A 20372-nucleotide genomic window follows, 5' to 3' on the forward strand; every position below is an offset into this window, starting at 1 on the left:
CCGTACTTGTAAATGCAATATTTTTGTAGCATTTTTGTATTATCTTGCTTTGGAATCAAAATACTTGTTCTTCTATTAGAAATCGACTTCAAGACAGCGTCCATCATACGATACAAACTAATTTGAATTTTGCTTATTTTCATCTCTTGGTATAGCTATGTATTGCACAGTCTTCAAGTTGGTTGAGCACATGAGAACAGTCAAACCCAATTTTGAAATTGGTTTTAGATTTTGTACAAACTTGCTGTATTCTAATCTCATACGTTCGCGATCCAGTCAAAGAAAAACAGGAATGCAATTGTTGTTTCCATGCCAATCCCAAAAGACTGGTGAATAAGGTGAGATTGACCGTTTATTATGTATTAACATTTTTATTTTACGTGAACAAGGCTGTAGTATATTCTGTATCATGACTTGTTGATTTTCAACCAAATTCACTCATGGATACAGTTCCATCCTATAGCTTTGATGAGGTACGCTATTCTGCATGCACCGTCATAAACTTTAAAATAAAACGCAGTCATTTGGGGAAAAGTTATGTACTTTAATAGGAATACTTTGAAAAGCAAGGTCGAGCAGCTTCATGTTTAAAGCGTATTCAACCCATTCTCATCTACACCTACAGGTCCTGCCATCTGGATCCGTTGCAAAGTGGCAATTGAAGATTCAAGCACCTGTGTGGCAGATTGAATAAGTGGATCATACGAGGAACGATCTGTAGATGCATCTCGTTTTGTCATGAGCTTAATCAAATGCCTTTGTCCTTGACGTACAATCGAATTCCATTGCTTGAGTTTCTGAAACATGAGTTTTTCAGCTTGGCCTGCCTGCTGTAGCTCCAGTCTCTTGGCAGCAATCTCGTTGCGCTTTGTAAGTGCATCTAAAATCATGGTAAGAATATCGTCATCAATATTATGGCGACCACGCTTGCCTGATCCACCTACACCAGGAATATCGTTACTTCCGCCAAGAGTACCAGCACTTGCAGCCAGATGTGCCAAACGACGATCGTGATGAGCCAGTGCAAGAGCAGCAGCAGTTGCTCCAGGCAACATTGCATCAGGCGATACAGTTCCACTCACACCCAATCCAATAGCATCCAAGCCATCATCAGACACATCATCCATCATATTTTCCAACTCCTCATCAAACTTTCGTTTTGACGAATGCACCATTGGCATGGGCGGATCAAACATTCTGTAGTGCTTAAACTCATCCCACAAGCCAGCAATATGCACAACATCAATTCGCTTAATAGGTGTGGTGTTGATATATTTGTCAACAATGTAGCTGGCAGCATCAGAACAAAGCGGACCCGAACTTGCTCGACCTTGGTTTTCATTGTATAAAGCGACACAACCTCCATAGAACTTGATATCTCGTTTGAGATCTGCAAATCGATTCGTCAGACTCTTGGAAGATCTGGCTTGAGCAGTTTCATGTTGGACTTGCGGAAGCTCAATAAGATATCTTTCTAACCAGAATGTAATAACCCGGTTAGCAAGAGCCTCTTTAGTCTGACCCGGACCTCCTTTTGAATGCTCTTCAGTTGCAGTCATATAGCAGGAAACAAGTAGCCGGTCTTCCTCTCGAGCAAAATTAGGGCCTCGTCCGCTCTTGGCTGGTGTAGAGGAGTTAGTGACAGCAGCGGCGGCAGCAGCAGCAGCATTGGCGGCCTTTGCAGCCATCCTTGTGCTCTGCATAAAAGCAGGTCTATAGGAAATGAGTCGATAGATATATAGACTAAATCAAGACTTGAACAATTGACAGTCGGATGGTGTTTGAAGAACAGTAGTTACAATATAGCGACGAGGTTTACAGTCCAACTGGTAAAATTTTGGTTTCGTTTAAAACTCGGCATTTCATATTACAGCTGTATTCACATGAAATAAAATACTGTCTTGCAGTCATTGTTTTGCTTTGGAATAGACAATGGCTAGATGTGTGTGCTTCTCTACTACAGATTGCCTTTTCAATGAACACAATGCTCATCATACGAGATTAAATTTGGGTTTGAACAGAGATTATTCTCATTTTTTATAATCATACATTATACACTCTCCTGATTCATTCACTGCAATCCAGATACTGGATTGTTTTAATGTTGTCAAGAAAACTTGATGTTGTTGCACTCTAATCTCAGATACGCTCGCGTTCTAGTTCAATGATTGCACTTTAGAAATGAAACTGATGTTTTCCATCAGCCATACAATATTTACTTGTAATGTTCATTGTGTAAGAGTCAAGATTGAACAAATGTGAATACTGCTCCAGGCATTCGCTCAGTTGCTTTATATAAAATGAGTAAAGATCAGTCAATTAAACAGCTCAAAAGACACTGTTCAGTAAGATTGATAGAGATTGGCTGTTTATCATTACTTTGGCATTGTCTTCCACTTTGCGTGAATACGATTGCAAATCAAAGAATGTAAATCCATTGCGATGGATTAGATTGTAGTTTGATATCAGATTGTGAATTCGCAATTCTTTGTTCGACTCTCGACAACTTGCAAAAACAATGAGATTGGCTGCTGCTTCTTTCCAGAAAGCTGTCATGGCCATACGACCTGCTGCTAATAGCTTTAACCTGGCTGCCTGTTCCAGCTGCTCTTTTTCTAGGCAGACAGCTTCCATTAGTGCCTTTGGCAGGTCCTCTACTCAGGCCCGTCATGGTAAAATCAGCCTGCTTTGACATTGGCAACAGTTGATGAATTGGCAATAGCTATCTGCTAGGATTGATGTTTCCCATCATAATGGAGCTGTATAAAGTCATACCTTGCCATACTTTGATTTTTGAATGCTTGTCATGACATAATGAGCCTGATGTCATTTTCTCTATTCTGGGCTTACGATTCAATACTAATTATACCTGAACCTCGACCTGCTATTTCCTATAGCCTCTACATCCTCAAAAACAAAGACCATGTCTCGCGAGGCTTACTCGATTACTTCTCGCTGGTTTGTTCCTCCTCGTACTCGTCAGACTACCGAGTTTGTTGGTACGTTTTTGAATGATTGACAACACAGTTGGATTTGCCTTGTCGCATCTTGAAACTTGATGTTTTCATGGACTGTTATGGATGGTGTAATTTTGTAGATCTGATCCATTGGTTTATTTGTATATTAATTACAAATGCGACTGACCGTGCATCACTTTTTGAATCTCATTGGCATCTGTCAACCCCTTTAATATGAATCGCTAACATTTAAATAAAACTATAATGTAGAGGTTCCCATTCGAGAGGGAAGCGATCCTACGCTTAATACTTACACTGTCAACTTTGGTCCTCAGCATCCTGCTGCTCATGGTGTGTTGCGGCTACTTCTTGAACTTCGTGGTGAAACAATTATTCGTGCTGATCCTCACGTTGGCCTTCTTCATCGTGGAACCGAAAAACTCATTGAATACAAGACATATTTGCAAGCTTTACCATATTTTGATCGACTAGACTATGGTATGTTTTGACAACAGCAACAATTCAATTTCTATGGATAGTTTTTGTGTAAAAATGAGCACTGTTGCTTGGTTGATCTATGTTACGACTGATAAGCTTGTCAAGACTGGAATGACTGATTTTTAATTTACCTGAATCTTGTTTTTTCAATTCAATGTATCACTCCAATACATATTCGTTTCAATAACCAGTTTCCATGATGTGCAATGAGCAAGCTTACTCTCTGGCTGTTGAAAAGCTTCTCAACATTCATGTTCCACCTCGTGCTAAATATATCCGTACACTCTTTGGTGAAATCACCCGAATTTTAAATCACATCATGGCCGTGGCTACTCACGCTCTCGATGTGGGTGCACTCACTCCTTTTCTATGGCTTTTTGAAGAGCGAGAAAAGCTCATGGAGTTTTACGAGCGAGTTTCCGGTGCTCGCATGCACGCTGCCTATATTCGTCCAGGCGGTGTTTCTCTTGACCTTCCCATTGGCCTCATGGAAGATATCCACAAATGGGCATTGCAGTACTCTTCTCGAATCGACGAACTTGAGGAAGCGCTTTCCAACAGTCGTATTTGGAAAAACCGTCTTCGTGAAGTAGGTGTTGTGACAGCTCAAGAAGCTCTCGGCTTTTCTTTTTCCGGAGTCATGCTCCGTGGAAGTGGTGTTGAATGGGATTTGCGCAAGGAGCAACCTTATGACGCTTACGATGAAGTCGACTTTGATATTGCAGTTGGTACCAACGGGGACTGCTACGATCGATACCTGTGTCGTGTAGAGGAAATGAGACAGAGCTTGCGTATTATTGATCAGTGCATTAAGCAGATGCCTGCCGGACCTGTCAAGGTGGATGACAACAAGATTGTTCCACCTTCTCGAGCTTCAATGAAGGAAAGCATGGAGGCTCTGATTCATCACTTTAAACTATACTCGGAAGGCTACTCTGTTCCTGCTGGAGAAGTAAGTTGTTTTAAAAATAACTTTTAGGATGCTCGAGTCTAATTTCTTGCCATGACTGGTTTAGACCTACACTGTGATTGAAGCACCCAAGGGTGAGTTTGGCGTGTTCCTGGTATCTGATGGAACCAGTCGCCCATACAGATGTCATATCCGTGCACCTGGATTTCCACATCTTGCTGCTGTCGATTTTATGAGCAAAGGTCACTTGTTAGCTGATGCCGTTACTATTATTGGTACCTGTGACATTGTGTTTGGTAAGTTTATTTACGGATGGTTTGCTTATGTTGAATGGATTTATACTTAAATATTTGGTGATAGGTGAGGTGGATCGTTGATTTTCAAAGGTATTTCTTCAAAGTCTGTTTTCAAAGGAAGTTGGAAAGCAAGCAACAATCATACGAGTCTATTAAATCTTACAATCTGTTCAATTAAATGCGTTGGTATTTCTTGCTGGTTTATAAAGCTTTATTGGGGTTTACTTTTGAGCGTTGATCTAGGATAGATGCTCACTTTGGATTGGCATTAATAAAGACAATAACTGAACAACTTTCTTGAAGACGATGGTAGATGAAGAGCAGTGCTTGTCTAGTTTTGAATGAAATGCGCACTCAAAGTTGACACTAAACCTAATATGACGGAGTTGTTAGTTTTTTAATGTTGGATTCACGACAGCAGATCGAGTTGTATTCCTGAGCTTGAATAAAACCCAACTTTTTGTATCGAGTTGATCCGACTTTCACGACAGGACCAACTAAAGTGGAAATACTAAACATGCTAGTATCTACGACTCCTCTTCCAGTATTGAGACCATTAGACTTGAACAACGACCATGATAGCGACGAGACTATTGGCAAGCATACTGCTTGTAAATCTCATCTGAACACTTTCCTGGATGATCATGACAGAGCACAAGTGTCTCGCTATGGTCCAGCACAGACACAACCATCAGAACTATTATCTACCGGACAAAAGCATTCATCTGCTCGAATAGTTGCATCCAATAGAGGAACACCACCTACTCAAATTAAACGCATATCCAACTCTCAAGTCGGACAAGTCCGCTCAACAACGTCCTCACTATCTCCAAAACCATCTGGACCATCGTCAACACCTATTGCTACAGCTCCAACTAAACATTCAGCAAAAGCAAGTTCAAGAGCAAATAGACCAGTACAGAATAGTATTCAGTCTTTTTCACCATCTATTGGACGAGCTCAGTCAGCACAACAGCAAATCGATCATCTCCTGTTGCTACGTCAACGAGACAACTTGTTGATGCGATCACAGCATTTACAGCAGCTGCTACGTGAAGCAGAATGTACAGTGACCAAGCAAGCCAAGGAAATACAAGTTCTTCGTCACGCTGTGTCCGATTCCAATCCATTTGACTCCAACACACACCCTTTTAGATATAATGTCGATAATACTAATGACACGATTGGAGATATTTCGGATGGGTTCAATACAATTGAAGCACACCGAACCATATCCGACTTATTAGTAACTGTAGCAACGTTACGGTCAGAGTTGACTGCCACCAAAGAACAGTTGGCAATAGAGCAGCATGCTACTAGCCATGCAATGATAAATCGGGTATGCTGTCCGTCCTGTGGAGTATGGTTTCAAGTGGGCCAGTCAGAAAATACATGCATCTCAAACCAAAAAGATACAGCTGCGAGCACTGCTTCTACCATACCATCAAGACCCTATGTGTCTACCAGATCTGGGCTTGAAGCAAAAAGATCTCATGTCCACATGCTGAATCAAATTGATCAAAACGATGAGATTATTGAGATTGAGATGCCATCATTGGTCATGTCTGGTATCCGTAATCGTGCAGAGGGCTTGATAAACTCGACTGGGAAAAACACTATAAATGGAACACATTGCTCATTGCCTAGTTCTACCACCTCAACTCATTACAACACTGGCTTGGTGCGGATTGGTACTTTTAATCAAGGCGATGATGCTGACTCGAGACATTTGGAGTGTAACCATCCCACATCTCCAAATAGTCGTAATAGAGGTGGGAACGAATTTGATGATAGTCAATGTATCAGTATGATTGGCAGCTTGCTAGACGATACGCATTTGATGGAATCCACGGCAGAAGAAAGCTTTAGCCAACCACCCCGAGCAGATTTCACTAATGGGTTGGAAAACATAGATAGAATCTATCAATCACCTTCCAAAGAGATTCTTGTTGAAACATTCCATTCTGGATCTGGATCTGGATCTGGATCTCCCACACGCAAGCAACCTGTACGTTATCACATGGATGCTCATTCGCCCCGTCATACCAAATCCGATGCATTTCAAGAGCAGTTTATAGGCATTAAAACTGCCAGCCAGATGCTAATTCCAGAACCATCAATCCCATATGCAAGTGCTCCACCAGTATCTAGTCGGCTACTATCCCCTATCCCAACTGTTTCTGCAACAGGCAAAGCAAGTAGTCTAACAAGCACCAAGGCAGTACTACCATATCCTCAATCACAATCTCATTTAGGACTACAAATGATATCTCCTGCACAACATTCAAAAGGATCATCTAATCCAACTAGATACCTGCAGCCACATGAACCTACACCTGTCTGGGTCGATGGAGCATTGACGTCAAAAAAGACGTCCACTTGGATATCCTCAATAGACAAACAGTTGATTATCAAAGAGCGGGATGCGTTGGAGGAGGAGTTGTTGTTGCGGTATATGCAGCTGCGTAAGATGGAACAACGTTACACGGCCGAGTTGGAACAACGCGATCGCGAACTGGAGGCCATCAAGTTAAAGACTGCAATCGATGCTAGTGGTAAAAGTACCAATGTCCGATTTTCATTAGCTCCAAGAACCTCCACTCCAGAGTAAATAAGATGATGGAAAACAAGCACAATTCCATTGGCCAGTGCTCTACTTGTAAAGTGTATCATTTACTCGATCCTAACCTTTCACCTCACAATCCCGATCCCAAACACAGAATAGAATAAAACACAAGATTAAGAAACCTAAGACTTTTTTTGGTGATTACAACACTTGAATTCACTTGGAGTAGCTCCAGACGTTCTTAAGGTAGCCATCAAGAGTAGCAAGACGGTTGAGGGAGTCATCAGATTCTCCAGCAGCACGAACAAATCCAGAAAAGGCATAGGTTTTGAAGGTGCCAGTGAGACGGCCTTGAGCATCAACATCACCAATGTTGATTTGGACGGCAGCGTGGTCCTTGGCGGCAATGAGGCGGCCAGTGGCAGAACTAAGATTCATAATAAAAGTTAGTACAACTAGATCAAAAGCTAAAGTGTACAACAGAGCCAATCTATAAATTCAAATGGTAGCTAAACAAGTGATTGTCGCATTGTCCATTCAGATCAATAGGTTGCATTCCAGGAAATACACGCCAAGTCAATACCAGAATGTTCAGCTATATTCTCAACATCCTAGCATCAGCTTGACGACCAATTGAATTCACAAATAGAACACAATCAGCTAATAGACAGCACATTCTCTTGTTGAAATAAAAAAAAGGTTGTATGCAACAACCAGTTCAAAATCGACTGTTCAAGTCGCTCAAATGGGAGCTGAAGTTTAACAACAGTTAATGATCAAGCATGACAACGCACCATTTGCGAGGAATGTAGAGGTCAACAATCTATGCATGTACATCACAGAGTTAGCCAGGTCCGATCCAGTTATACAAAGTTGGTTGTAGTGGTCAATGAATTGTCAGATACAAGATGTTAATATGATTTAAATCAGCAGCATTTAATCACTATAAAGCAACGTTTTGTCATGTAGTATGCACCACTGGTACAGAGATATGTACCAACGAATGATGGAGCAAGCTTTGTTCAAGTGCAACTCTGACTGACCTGATGCTTGTCGTTTTCCATTTTGTGTAAGTGGGGAAGAAAAGAAATCGAAAAGTGAACTTGAGCCAACAAATTGTTTACCAAATGCTTGAAATTCCTAACAGATTTGTCAAAGTCTTTAAAAAAATGGCTTGATTTTCCCTTTCTTTACAATTTGGTGTAACGTCAAGAATTTTCTTCAACTCGGTAAAATCACGTGTTGTGGCGCAGTTGATATTGACACATTTGATTGGCTCTATTAGAAATTATCCGATCACATGAAATGCAGTCTTGGTTGATCTTGAATATGCCAGCAAGATATGCAATGCTTTAGGTATTCGAGACACACTTTGTCAGCCTGCTAAACCTCTTGTTATTGTGTAGCACGCTACTCTGATACAGCTAGAGCCATCGAGTATTCATAATATTGCTATAGTTGAACTTTATTTAAAAACCCACATTCTTGAAGAATCCAGCTTGAGTGTGTACAGGGCATTGTGGTGAAACATGAGTAATATAAATACAAAATAGTGAGCATTGCAATGTATTATTTATTTTTATCGGATACAGTAGGAGTCATATCTGCCGTATAATCCAATTCTGAGCTCAACATTGGCGGTTTGCAATGTCGATTATATTCACATAAAATGTAACATCTGTATCTTGCTTTCAAGTAAACAATGGTCAAGTATTCAGTTTTCCTACTACAGACTGACTGCTTCAATTAGCATTCGGGATCTTTTGTGCCTGGAATTGCAGATCGTACAAAACCATTTTTTATTGTGCTCAAATAATTATCTGCAGGGTTTAATAATGGACAATACGAAGCCTATACCTCGTGGCATTGTTTGCTGAACAGTTGGTAGAACAGTAGAACTAGCAGGTTACGATTGATGATAAGGGATAAGAATGGGAAAATGAAGTGAGGAATTTCTAGTCTTGATGCTGCTGTTTTGAAGATATCAGTTTATTATTCATCTATTGATTTAGATGGCAGGAATATTGACCGTGTCTGTGTACCACAACGACAATCTGACTTGTCGACACGGTCAGTTTGCTAACAATCTGCTTCTCTTGATTCAATGCAGAACAACGATGCATACAGTCTTGCTCTGACACGATCTTGAGCATCCCACTTGTATATTCTACGCTAATCTGAATCAATCGTGTAATTTTACGAGGAATTTACGTTTCCGAAATGTTGCAACAATAGTCTGTTTGCCATCAGAATGTTTAAAACATGCCGAAATTGGCTTGAAATGGAAATAAATATTTATGCTACGTTCTCATTCCATTTGTCTTCAGTTTAACCCGTTCAATTATTGACTTGCACGCCATTAGTATGTCCGAAACTTGTAAGTTGTATCTAATACATCCTGGCAAATAAGGCATTGAAATAAACTAGACTTATAATATATATACAACAATGCACTCTAAATCTATTTAAACTCTATCCACTCTAACATTGCTTGCACATGCTTCCAGGTAGAGCATCCATTATGCAACTAAAACAGGCCACTCAAGAGAATAACTATGTTAAAAACAATGGTTTTCAACTTGCCAAGCAATCTACACGAACTGTTAAGCGAAAGCAAGAGCCTGATAGTCGAGACTCTGGCTATATGGATCAACTCATGCAAAAAAAGAAGATACTGGGCACCAATACAAGTGCTGGAAATGCCCGAATAGTTGCAAGCAAGAACAGCCAGACTTTTTCTTTAAAAACAATTGGTAGTTCAGCAGCAAACAGACCATCTTACCAACCCTCGAAATCGCATTCGTTTGGAATTCACAGCTCTAATAGGCGCGATGTGTGCTCCTCACCTGTCCGATCTTTGTCACTTCAACCAGCCATTATTTCTGCAAAGCAACATGGTAAGTTACTGCATAGTATATTAAACCGTGACTGTAGCGAACACATTGATGTTCAGATCTGGAACCGCTTCTATATATCTTGTTCAACGCTTTTTATTAATTGACCAACTTGTATTTTTGAATGAATTGTAGCATCGGGTGGTCGTCGTGTTGGGGGTCAGAGTAAAGCAGCAACCAGATGTGCAATATATCCAAGCTTCAAGGCTGAAAAGGATGCAGTTCCACATCCACTTGTCGAGGAGTTTCGCAAAGCCCGCGAACAACTACTTGACGATCACAAAGCTCTTGAGCTCATCAAGCCTGGGCTTACTACTACTTCAAAAGTACCTTTTTTAGAGACATCCTCAAAATATTTCAATGCAGCCGCTACAGAATCTCAACCTCCTTTGACGTTTGGCACCCCTGATTGGGTCATTTCATCGTCTAAACAAGATCAGCATTCTACTTTTGGTTCCAATATTGAGAAAGGTAATTTAAACTTTACTTGACTATTGTAACCCATGAAACTTCCACATTTAACCAAATCCAATTATATTTGATTTCTACATGTATACTTTTTTATCGTGCTCAGCAACAAATCACCGCTCACAACCCAATGTAGACAAGAAAAGTACTCCAGCCAGTCTCGAAACCCCTGCAGCTGAAAGCACTTTAAAGCACACAATCAAACTATCAAGTGCATTTTTGGAACCTAGTCCTTTTGTTCATTTAAAAATATCCAATTCAGATGCACGTATCGTATCCCTTGCATCAGGTTTGGAGCATGGTCTAGCACTATCTGATGATGGCCGCGTTTGGTCTCTTGGAGGTCTGCATGCACACGGCTTTATTTCACACCAGAATGTGTCTACCGATCCTGCATTTGACGCTGCCAATTTAGTAACCAAGGCCGCTTTAACTGCATGGCGTACTCACCAGGGCATAACACCTCAACTTATTCAAGGGCTTGACACGCAACCTATCAAACAGATTGCAACCACTGATCATGCATCCTTTCTCTTGACAAAAAACACTGGAATCGTATTCATGTTTGGAAAGCTTACCAATCCTAGAACGACTGGTTCTCAGCAATGGTTCTATGCAGACGCGCCTTCAAAAGAATATGTACTCGTGCGTCTTCCACCTCATGTTACAGGAAACAATGTACAGTCCATCGCTGCTTGTGGTAATTTAGTGTGGATGGTGACGGAATCAGGACAAGTACACACATTTGGTTTTGCACCAAAGGAATTGTCATGGCAAGCACCGGCAAAGTCTGGCAAGGAGAAAAAATCTACCGGAAAAAGCGTAAAGCAGCGCAACGGTATTCCATTTTCTACCCATACTGTTATAGCCATGAATGGGACTAAGCGAAGCAAGGTGTTTATTAATTCAGTAGTTTTGGGTCCTGATCGAGCTGTTTTGACTGATAGAGACGGTGGTGTATGGGTCATGGGTGAAACTCGAGACAAATCTAAAGATGGGTTGGACAATACTGACACTTTGGACAAAGAGAATGTGGATATAAAGGCAACCAAAGATACTGCTCTTTACAAGCCAATTCGATTGGATTTTGGACTGAACAATGGAGCGATTCAGCATATTGCCTGTAATGATGCACATATGGTGATTTTGCGTGAAGGAAAAGTATATGTTGTAATGAACCATGGAGTCTGCGTAGATTCAACCCAGACTCGATCGGTACAAGACTCGCAAAAAACCGTTGCGCCAAAACCTTTGCTGTCTCTGGTGAATGGGATCGCAAACGCTACACTTGTTTCTATTTTAGATGACTGCGGATATGCTATAGATGCAAATGGACAGGCTTGGCGCTGGCTTTTTACTGATATCAACACCGCTACCAAAATCAATTCCCCACCTACCGTGTTTCCTTGCAGTGACAAGCCTGGTAATATATGTGTAGCACCACATACGCTTATCGAGGCAGCCATACTGAGATGAAATTTACACGAAAGAGTATTTGGTCGATAAACAGAATCAGCTTAATTTTACATCATTTTCAATGTGCTGATGTGGATAGGTTGCTTGACCCACTTCCACTAATACACTGGATGCCAACAAAATATATTCAAATCTACAATTTCAAATTCTAATGCAAATTGTTTATTGTGGTGTTTTTTACGAAACAGCCATGAGATTAGGTTAGATAATGGCAAATAAACCATTTTCTAAAAACAATGGACTAGACATTTGAGCTGCGGCGATAAAGCATATCAAATGGCTGGATGCGCAAAGAAGTTGTAGGTATCATTGTGGAGTCGGAGTTTTTTAAACATTCGTGATGTTCATCTATGGTATTGACTGACATGTCCAAATCAGCTAGCAATCCGTCAATCATCTGCATTGATCGAGATATTGAAACACTGTGAGAACGCTTGTATGTTGTGGTAGAAGAGGGTATACTCAAATCAATTGGAATGTCATACGGAGTACGAGCACTGTGGCAGCTGGACTCGCTAAGAATGGTAGACATGGACGTGCTCACGGCTCCATTGCTGTAGAGACACGATGCATACCAAATGGGCGAAGACTGTGTGGTTGCAGATAGCGCAACCATAGAGAGTGACTGGTTCATGTCAACAGTAGATGCACGAGAAAACCGTCGAAGAAAGTAATACTGGTTGTTTTGCTGCTGGTGCTCCTTGAGTTGCTGCTGCTGATGCTCTTTGAGTTGCTGCTGCCAATCGTAGAAATCCTTCAAATCAGGTGTTTGGTTATCAAGCTCATGCTCGAGCTGATGGTGAAGCTCTATGAACGAGGAGCATTGCGATCGTCGAGTTTCCGACAGCTGCACTGGGACAGAAATGATCTGTTGAGCTGTTGGGATAACCAAGCGGAGGCTACTATGAGGACTTTTCATGACGAAACTGATGGAATATAAAATGAAGGATTAAAGCTTAAAGGCTTGTTTTGGATATAATCAATTAAGATGCGGGCAGCTTATTGAATCTAATGCAACTGCTAGTTGTTTCCTTTTGTCTAATTTCTATGGAAAGGTTTTAACGCAAACGAGATGATGCAGTATGGCTGGTGAGGGGAAATCGTGTTCTTTTATATATTTAATCAAGCTTGTTTCCAGTGAAAACCATGTCAAAATGCTTCATCTGTAATTCACAACTAGCCAGCCCCATATCAACACTGCTCTGATGTATATAACCCTTGAAAATCTAACCACAAACCCTTGACTCTCCACCCTATACAAGGCCGTACCAATTGCATACAGCCCTTGTGTATTGTATAGTAGAGCATTCAGCCAAAAATAAAGGTCGCGATTTTCAACTCGCCCTGAATAGGTGGTTGGCAACAAGGTTTGTGAAGCTAACCATCCATTTCTTGTCCAGATCACACAAGCATATTTGTCCCTTATCCCCATCCGCCCGCTCTTATTGTGTCAAATCAGTGCTCTCATCATAGAGCACTGCATCACATGCCCATTCATTTGTGTCTGGCACATCACCCTATTTCGGCTTCTTTTTCCTGAGCAATCACCATTACCGCCGTATTCATGTAAAATAAAACACTAAATAAGAGTCAAAATACATAATAAACTGCCAATTCCCACCATATCTACTGGACAGCATGTGTCCTGGACTCTACTTGACTGGTCTCCATGATCATGCTTGTGTAAGCAACTGACTGAGTGTTCAAATCAGTATCCATACTTGTTCAATCTGCAACTCTCCTACAAACCAGTCATTGGGTGACATGGAAACAGCTGCTGTATTCTTGAAATATACTGTATTCTTGGACTAGAGCGCGAACATACAAGTTTACTATACAACAGATATGAGTTGTTTTGGCAGCATCAAAACAGTCAAACCAATATATAGATTGCAATCAATGAGTACAGTGATTGTACAATGTATGGTCATGCCAAATGTGGACAATCTTGGTTCAAAACTATAGTTTGAGTGACTATCACAATGAACATTGTGTCTATCAAACAGGCAGCCAATTTGTAACAACGATTATTCAGCGATTATTCAACGATTATTTATTCCAAAGCAAAATAGTGACTGCAAGATATATACAAATGTTCCATTTCATGTTCCATTCCATATAAACATGGCTGTAAATATCACCACTCGGACAAAATGAATGGAAACATCTATTTATATTCCAACAACCCAATCCTGACATGTTTTAAAACACTGATGATATCAAACAGACAGCTGTTGTAACCTTTCAAAAACAAGAGTTTGAGTTGTGACATTGCACGATTGGTTTAGATTATCATACAGACTCTATAGATGAAATGTTGAAGATCGTGCTAGAACAAGACTGATGTGGTATTGTACTGTATTGGATCGAGAGGAACAGATTGACAGCAAACTGGCTGTGACAACAAGTCAAATTGTTACCACAATGCAGCAGACACGAGCGATAATAATCTTGCCATTCAAATGGACAGATGAACAATCTACTGATATTTGCGAAACATTATCAAGAAAACAACCAAACAAATCCGGCACAAAAGTGGTTGAATGGAATTTATGCAAATACACAAATACTGGTTGCTGGCAATTTATCTTTTATCTTTTCATTCTCATACCCTTTATCGCCAGCGTGATTTATACTTTTGCTATTGTTTAGTGGCATTATGCTTGATTTGTTACTATTTGTAGCACTGCTGGTTCAAAGTGCTCTAACTCAACATCTGCCACCTATTGGCTGGGGTTCTCATTCGGAAGGGCAACAGCCTCTTCAACAACAACCAGACCCATCGTATCGACCTATTGTACTATGGCATGGCATGGGTGATTCGTGTTGTGATCCAGATAGTCTGGAAAGGCTGACTGAAATGATTCAGAGATGGTTGCCAGGTGTATTTATTTACTCAGTCCAGCTGGGCGACTCCCTTGAGCAAGACCGACAAGCATCCTTTTTTGGGCTTGTGAGTTCGCAAGTGAGTTTTCAGTACTTTTGAGTTGATGTCTTGTTAATCTAGACCATCGTTGTGTCTTGATTCATAGTGCAAGGCATATGGGTGTCTGGAAAGCAATTATCTGATTCCATCCATATTCTTTAAGCAGCACTAAACATTTTTTAATTGAATCTAACAATAGATTCAAGAAGCTTGTGACAATATATCTGGTGTTCCTGAGCTTGCAAATGGATTCAATGCAATTGGCTTCTCACAAGGTGGACTGTTTTTAAGAGCAGTGGTGCAGCAATGCCTATCCAGTCCACCTATCCACACACTCCTCACTTTTGGATCACCACATGGTGGAGTATCAGATATTCCGAATTGTGCTGATAGATCTGATACAAGTTGCTCTATAATGCGCTCCATCGTTCGCACAGGCGTATATTGGCCATGGGTTCAAAAAAAAGTTGTTCAGGCTCAGTACTTTAAGCGGTACACTGATATGGAGCAATACCTCTCAAAAAGTGCTTTTCTTGCCGACATCAACAATGATCGAGACGATTCAATCAATACCGAGTATGCCAAGCGACTCAGATCTCTTGATAAGTTTATCATGGTTCGATTTGAAAACGACACAATGATTGCACCAAAAGATACTGCGTGGTTTTCTTTTTACAATGCTCAAGGTGAATTACAGGATTTGAAAGAGCAGTTGCTATATAAAGAAGATCGTCTTGGTTTAAAATCACTAGATAAGTCAAACAGTCTAGTATTCTCCAGCTTACCTGGCAATCATGTAAGTATTTTTGACTGGGACATTGATTTGCGTCATCATATGTATTTTAAACAGTTGAAAAAAAGAGTATATCGGAGTACACTATTTTGTAATCTAATCAATGCTATTTCCAAATTTCAATTTCAGCTTAAATTTTCAGATGATCAATTTGAGGGTTATATTAGAGATTACTTTAGTCAAAAAGTTTAAATCTATTGTGGCAAATAGTTGGACTCGATTCTTGGATTGACTGATTTACAGCCATATTTATATGGAATGGAACATGGAATGGAACATGAAATGGAACATGAAATGGAACATGGAATGGGACATGAAATGGAACATTTGTATATATCTTGCAGTCACTATTTTGCTTCGGAATAAATAATCGTTGAATAATCGCTGAATAATCGTTGTTACAGATTGGCTGCCTGTTTGATAGACACAATGTTCATTGTGATAGTCACTCAAACTATAGTTTTGAACCGAGATTGTCCACATTTGGCATGACCATACATTGTACAATCACTGTACTCATTGATTGCAATCTATATATTGGCTTGACTGTTTTGATGTTGCCAAAACAACTCATATCTGTTGTATAGTAAACTTGTATGTTCGCGCTCTAGTCCAAGAATACAGTATATTTCAAGAATACAGCAGCTGTTTCCATGTCACCCAATGACTGGTTTGTAGGAGAGTTGCAGATTGAACAAGTATGGATACTGATTTGAACACTCAGTCAGTTGCTTACACAAGCATGATCATGGAGACCAGTCAAGTAGAGTCCAGGATACATGCTGTCCAGTAGATATGGTGGGAATTGGCAGTTTATTATGTATTTTGACTCTTATTTAGTGTTTTATTTTACATGAATACGGCTGTAGTATATGAATAAACGTAAAATTATTTGCCAAAATGTCTATTGCCAGTTTAATCACTTTATCCATGATTACAATACAACCTTATCCATGACTACGATACAACCCCATCCATGATTGAATTTAAACAACCCCATTACACCTCACGTGCTGCAAGTACTACTTAATTTGGATCTTGACCAATTTGCATAGCTGATTATTAGCTCAATAAGTTGAATCCTATAAGCTTTCACTTTTAATAGCACGTTTATATTTGACAAATTTATTTCATCAAGTAAACCAGTAGTAAACTACGCTAAAATGGCATTCGAATTGGACAGAACACCTATTCGTATGGTATACGATAGTCATGACTTATCTCTATACGCTATTGGCATAACCACAGGATTCGGTATTCTCCTATATGCCAAATCTATGAAAGTAACTATGCTGCGACCAACAGAGGGCATATACTTTCTCAACATGATTCAAACAATTGCCATGATGATTCAGCTATCAGCCACGGGGTAGGTTGAGATTGGAGCTATGGAGCATGATGCTTTTATTTGATCACATACTTTGAGTATGCGTCTGTGCAACAATCAACATTGGCATGGAAAATGCATGCATTCTCATGCAACACAATCTGATTACTGTACATGTGCAATATTTCATATGACCAATTTATAGGTTATTGATCATGAGCACACCAGCTGGATGTTTATTTGACAACGGTTTACTGTCGCTCACCATTCAGATCCGATCGCTGAGCTCGTTGATTATTCAAAGTCTCACCATCCACAAGATCCGGTCTAGTTTTATTGTAAAACTGTTTCTTAGTGCATCAGTGTTGGCACAAATAGGTGTTTCTATTGGAGCCATGACTATCAGTGGTAATGGATTATTTGAAAATGCTAAAAGGTGTTGATGAGTTTTACTAAGTAGGCACTTATGATTGTTGAATCTATGCATAGACGGTAGTGACTGTTCTTACTTTGCCAGTTCGTACAGTTTGATATGGTAAGCTTGAAGATGTGTAGATTTAAATTCGACACCATCGGCTAGATTTTACAACTCAAGTATAGCTATGCATAACAATGACTAACATGCATTCTATAATAACAAACTAGGACACTATCTCGGTTCATAATCCAGATTGTTCTGGTTGCATGCATATGCATACTGATTCAAATTGGTCAATACTATAATACTTCTGCGGGACAAAGTAAGCGTAGTATCGCTCGTCGAATTGGAACATTCATTAAAACACTGGACGATTCCAATGGAACTGCATCAGTTGGCATGCTGCTCATGTCATTCGTGATGCTTTGTGCAGCTCAGGTAAATAAGCTTGCCAAATGTATAATGAAAGCTTAATTTCCAACTCATTGTCAACTCTGCTTTTACACCCATGACAATAATTAGCGTACATCGGTCAATCCTCTACCGTTTAGAGTTCTTTTCAGTCTTGTTGGCTACCTTGAAACCCATTTAATGCATTGGGCAACATGCAGGTATGTACAGCACGGTGTTGAAAATGCAGAATTTACGACAAAACGAGGGCTTCCAATTGAGCAGCTACGTATCAATTCCACGGCTATGGATGCAAATGACATTCTTACACCACGACCGTCAATTACGACTCCTCAAACAATTGTTCCAAATGTTTGATCCTAATTGTCGACAGATCAATAAATACATGAAAAATGTAGAACATATATCTAAGGCATAGTTGAAAATGATCACACTCGTAACCCAATACAAATCCAATTAGAATGAATGAGCGGCCAAGAATAAAATTGCCGGAGAAAATAGCTGAGCATTTATTCCTTGCAAACCCAAGTCTCCCTATTTGGTTTACAACTGATGAGAATGGAAAGATGAGATAAGGAATTGCCACTATTGATGCTGTTGTTTCGCAAATATCAGTAGATTGTTCATCTGTCCATTTGAATGGCAAGATTATTATCGCTCGTGTCTGCTGCATTGTGGTAACAATTTAACTTGTTGTCACAGCCAGTTTGCTGTCAATCTGTTCCTCTCGATCCAATACAGTACAATACCACATCAGTCTTGTTCTAGCACGATCTTCAACATTTCATCTATAGAGTCTGTATGATAATCTAAACCAATCGTGCAATGTCACAACTCAAAAACTCTTGTTTTTGAAAGGTTACAACAGCTGTCTGTTTGATATCATCAGTGTTTTAAAACATGTCAGGATTGGGTTGTTGGAATATAAATAGATGTTTCCATTCATTTTGTCCGAGTGGTGATATTTACAGCCATGTTTATATGGAATGGAACATGAAATGGAACATTTGTATATATCTTGCAGTCACTATTTTGCTTTGGAATAAATAATCGTTGAATAATCGCTGAATAATCGTTGTTACAAATTGGCTGCCTGTTTGATAGACACAATGTTCATTGTGATAGTCACTCAAACTATAGTTTTGAACCGAGATTGTCCACATTTGGCATGACCATACATTGTACAATCACTGTACTCATTGATTGCAATCTATATATTGGCTTGACTGTTTTGATGCTGCCAAAACAACTCATATCTGTTGTATAGTAAACTTGTATGTTCGCGCTCTAGTCCAAGAATACAGCAGCTGTTTCCATGTCACCCAATGACTGGTTTGTAGGAGAGTTGCAGATTGAACAAGTATGGATACTGATTTGAACACTCAGTCAGTTGCTTACACAAGCATGATCATGGAGACCAGTCAAGTAGAGTCCAGGACACATGCTGTCCAGTAGATATGGTGGGAATTGGCAGTTTATTATGTATTTTGACTCTTATTTAGTGTTTTATTTTTACATGAATACGGCTGTAGTACCTTGAAACACATACACGTTGGGGTGACCATTTACCACACAAATATGCTTGATACCCTATAAAATTCAGCCACGTCACGATAACTGTCTGATCTAAATGATTGATGCTGGTCATTAAGTGCACTATTCGTTTATGCAGCGCGGTGCTTTTTGGGCGGAGATGTTGGGTAATAAACATGGCTAAAGACCATCAAAGGGTTTTGATCATTCTTTCTAGTGTAGTTGCTACTATTAATAAAAAATTGTAGGGTAGACTTGGTTTTGATGTTCTTACTACTGAACTCAAGGATGCGTTTGTGGCAACAAAAATGATACTGTAAGCCGAATCTTGACCATTAATTGGCTTGGCAAATATTTGCTTCGAGTTGTATCTTCCGTCGGTTAAACTTGCTTTGTGTGCTTGTATTCATACTACAAGCGGTGTTGCCACTATCGAGTTTCTACAACCTGTTGCCTCAATTCTTGTGTCACGCATACCCGGTTTTTGATGGATTCAGCCTGATCTAGTCTTCATTCCCTGGTGAATAAAATTATGTGCTTTTGTTTGCATATTGGTCAACTCACGCCCAACCAAATTTTACGCTTAATCTATTTTGCTATTTTTGGAGATGTATTGTCATGAGCTGGATATTGTCGGATTAAATAGATAGTCTAGCAACTGGAAATATGTATGGGATCGTGTCAGATTTGGTGTTGCATGATTCAATTTCACAGCCATTATATGGCCATGTTCAAATCAACCCTTGTTCCAATAAACTGTTGTTTTCGTGGCAGTGCCTATTCTTTTTGAGGCTAATCCAGTCTTTCAGTATTTGCCCAGCATTATCAGTCATTTTAATAAAAAGGCTTTTCACTCCGCCATCCTTGTTTTTTTTAATTCCAACCTTCATCTTTGTGGT

General features: G+C 39.9%; 8 protein-coding genes across 8 annotated transcripts; 5 read left to right on the forward strand and 3 right to left on the reverse strand.

The window, feature by feature from the left end:
- Positions 1-434: 434 nt before the first annotated feature.
- Positions 435-1688, reverse strand: BATDEDRAFT_23376 (uncharacterized protein; the record flags this gene model as incomplete). Its single annotated transcript, XM_006677204.1, has 2 exons — positions 435-502; positions 620-1688. The coding sequence occupies 2 exons, from the start codon at positions 1686-1688 to the stop codon at positions 435-437; spliced, it is 1137 nt and encodes a 378-aa protein (XP_006677267.1).
- Positions 1689-2512: 824 nt separating this feature from the next.
- On the forward strand, positions 2513-4948 carry BATDEDRAFT_16021 (uncharacterized protein). Its single transcript, XM_006677113.1, has 6 exons — positions 2513-2672; positions 2898-2999; positions 3228-3455; positions 3647-4407; positions 4472-4661; positions 4726-4948. Exons 1-6 carry the CDS (start codon positions 2519-2521, stop codon positions 4740-4742), a joined length of 1452 nt encoding a protein of 483 aa, XP_006677176.1. The 5' UTR covers positions 2513-2518; the 3' UTR covers positions 4743-4948.
- Positions 4949-5178: 230 nt separating this feature from the next.
- On the forward strand, positions 5179-7272 carry BATDEDRAFT_87241 (uncharacterized protein; the record flags this gene model as incomplete). Its single annotated transcript, XM_006677457.1, has 1 exon — positions 5179-7272. The coding sequence occupies one exon, from the start codon at positions 5179-5181 to the stop codon at positions 7270-7272; it is 2094 nt and encodes a 697-aa protein (XP_006677520.1).
- Positions 7273-7443: 171 nt separating this feature from the next.
- Positions 7444-8047, reverse strand: BATDEDRAFT_10024 (uncharacterized protein; the record flags this gene model as incomplete). The annotated part of the gene is made up of 2 exons (XM_006677070.1): positions 7444-7654; positions 8022-8047. Coding segments are annotated over 2 exons (237 nt in total), but the record flags the coding sequence as incomplete, so codon positions are not given.
- A 1544-nt stretch (positions 8048-9591) lies between these two features.
- BATDEDRAFT_23378 (uncharacterized protein) lies at positions 9592-12065 on the forward strand (the record flags this gene model as incomplete). The annotated part of the gene is made up of 4 exons (XM_006677205.1): positions 9592-9604; positions 9735-10124; positions 10257-10592; positions 10696-12065. 4 exons carry the CDS (start codon positions 9592-9594, stop codon positions 12063-12065), a joined length of 2109 nt encoding a protein of 702 aa, XP_006677268.1.
- Positions 12066-12306: 241 nt separating this feature from the next.
- BATDEDRAFT_23379 (uncharacterized protein) lies at positions 12307-12984 on the reverse strand (the record flags this gene model as incomplete). The annotated part of the gene is made up of 1 exon (XM_006677206.1): positions 12307-12984. The coding sequence occupies one exon, from the start codon at positions 12982-12984 to the stop codon at positions 12307-12309; it is 678 nt and encodes a 225-aa protein (XP_006677269.1).
- A 1706-nt stretch (positions 12985-14690) lies between these two features.
- BATDEDRAFT_86823 (uncharacterized protein) lies at positions 14691-15976 on the forward strand (the record flags this gene model as incomplete). The annotated part of the gene is made up of 3 exons (XM_006677458.1): positions 14691-15030; positions 15191-15787; positions 15914-15976. Exons 1-3 carry the CDS (start codon positions 14725-14727, stop codon positions 15974-15976), a joined length of 966 nt encoding a protein of 321 aa, XP_006677521.1. The 5' UTR covers positions 14691-14724.
- A 971-nt stretch (positions 15977-16947) lies between these two features.
- BATDEDRAFT_87243 (uncharacterized protein) lies at positions 16948-18297 on the forward strand (the record flags this gene model as incomplete). Its single annotated transcript, XM_006677459.1, has 5 exons — positions 16948-17153; positions 17317-17519; positions 17601-17646; positions 17757-17967; positions 18052-18297. The coding sequence occupies 5 exons, from the start codon at positions 16948-16950 to the stop codon at positions 18295-18297; spliced, it is 912 nt and encodes a 303-aa protein (XP_006677522.1).
- Between the last annotated feature and the right edge of the window lie 2075 nt (positions 18298-20372).

Source organism: Batrachochytrium dendrobatidis, assembly GCF_000203795.2.
Source record: "Batrachochytrium dendrobatidis JAM81 unplaced genomic scaffold BATDEscaffold_3, whole genome shotgun sequence".
Classification (NCBI taxonomy): Eukaryota; Fungi; Chytridiomycota; class Chytridiomycetes; order Rhizophydiales; genus Batrachochytrium; species Batrachochytrium dendrobatidis.

Coding starts and splice junctions, on each gene's coding strand:
- BATDEDRAFT_16021 (XM_006677113.1), top strand. CDS start 2,519: ATGAGATTGGCTGCTGCTTCTTTCCAGAAAGCTGTCATGGCCATACGA. Junction 3,000..3,227: donor TCAGACTACCGAGTTTGTTG/GTACGTTTTTGA, acceptor ACTATAATGTAG/AGGTTCCCATTCGAGAGGGA. Junction 3,456..3,646: donor TTTTGATCGACTAGACTATG/GTATGTTTTGAC, acceptor TTCAATAACCAG/TTTCCATGATGTGCAATGAG.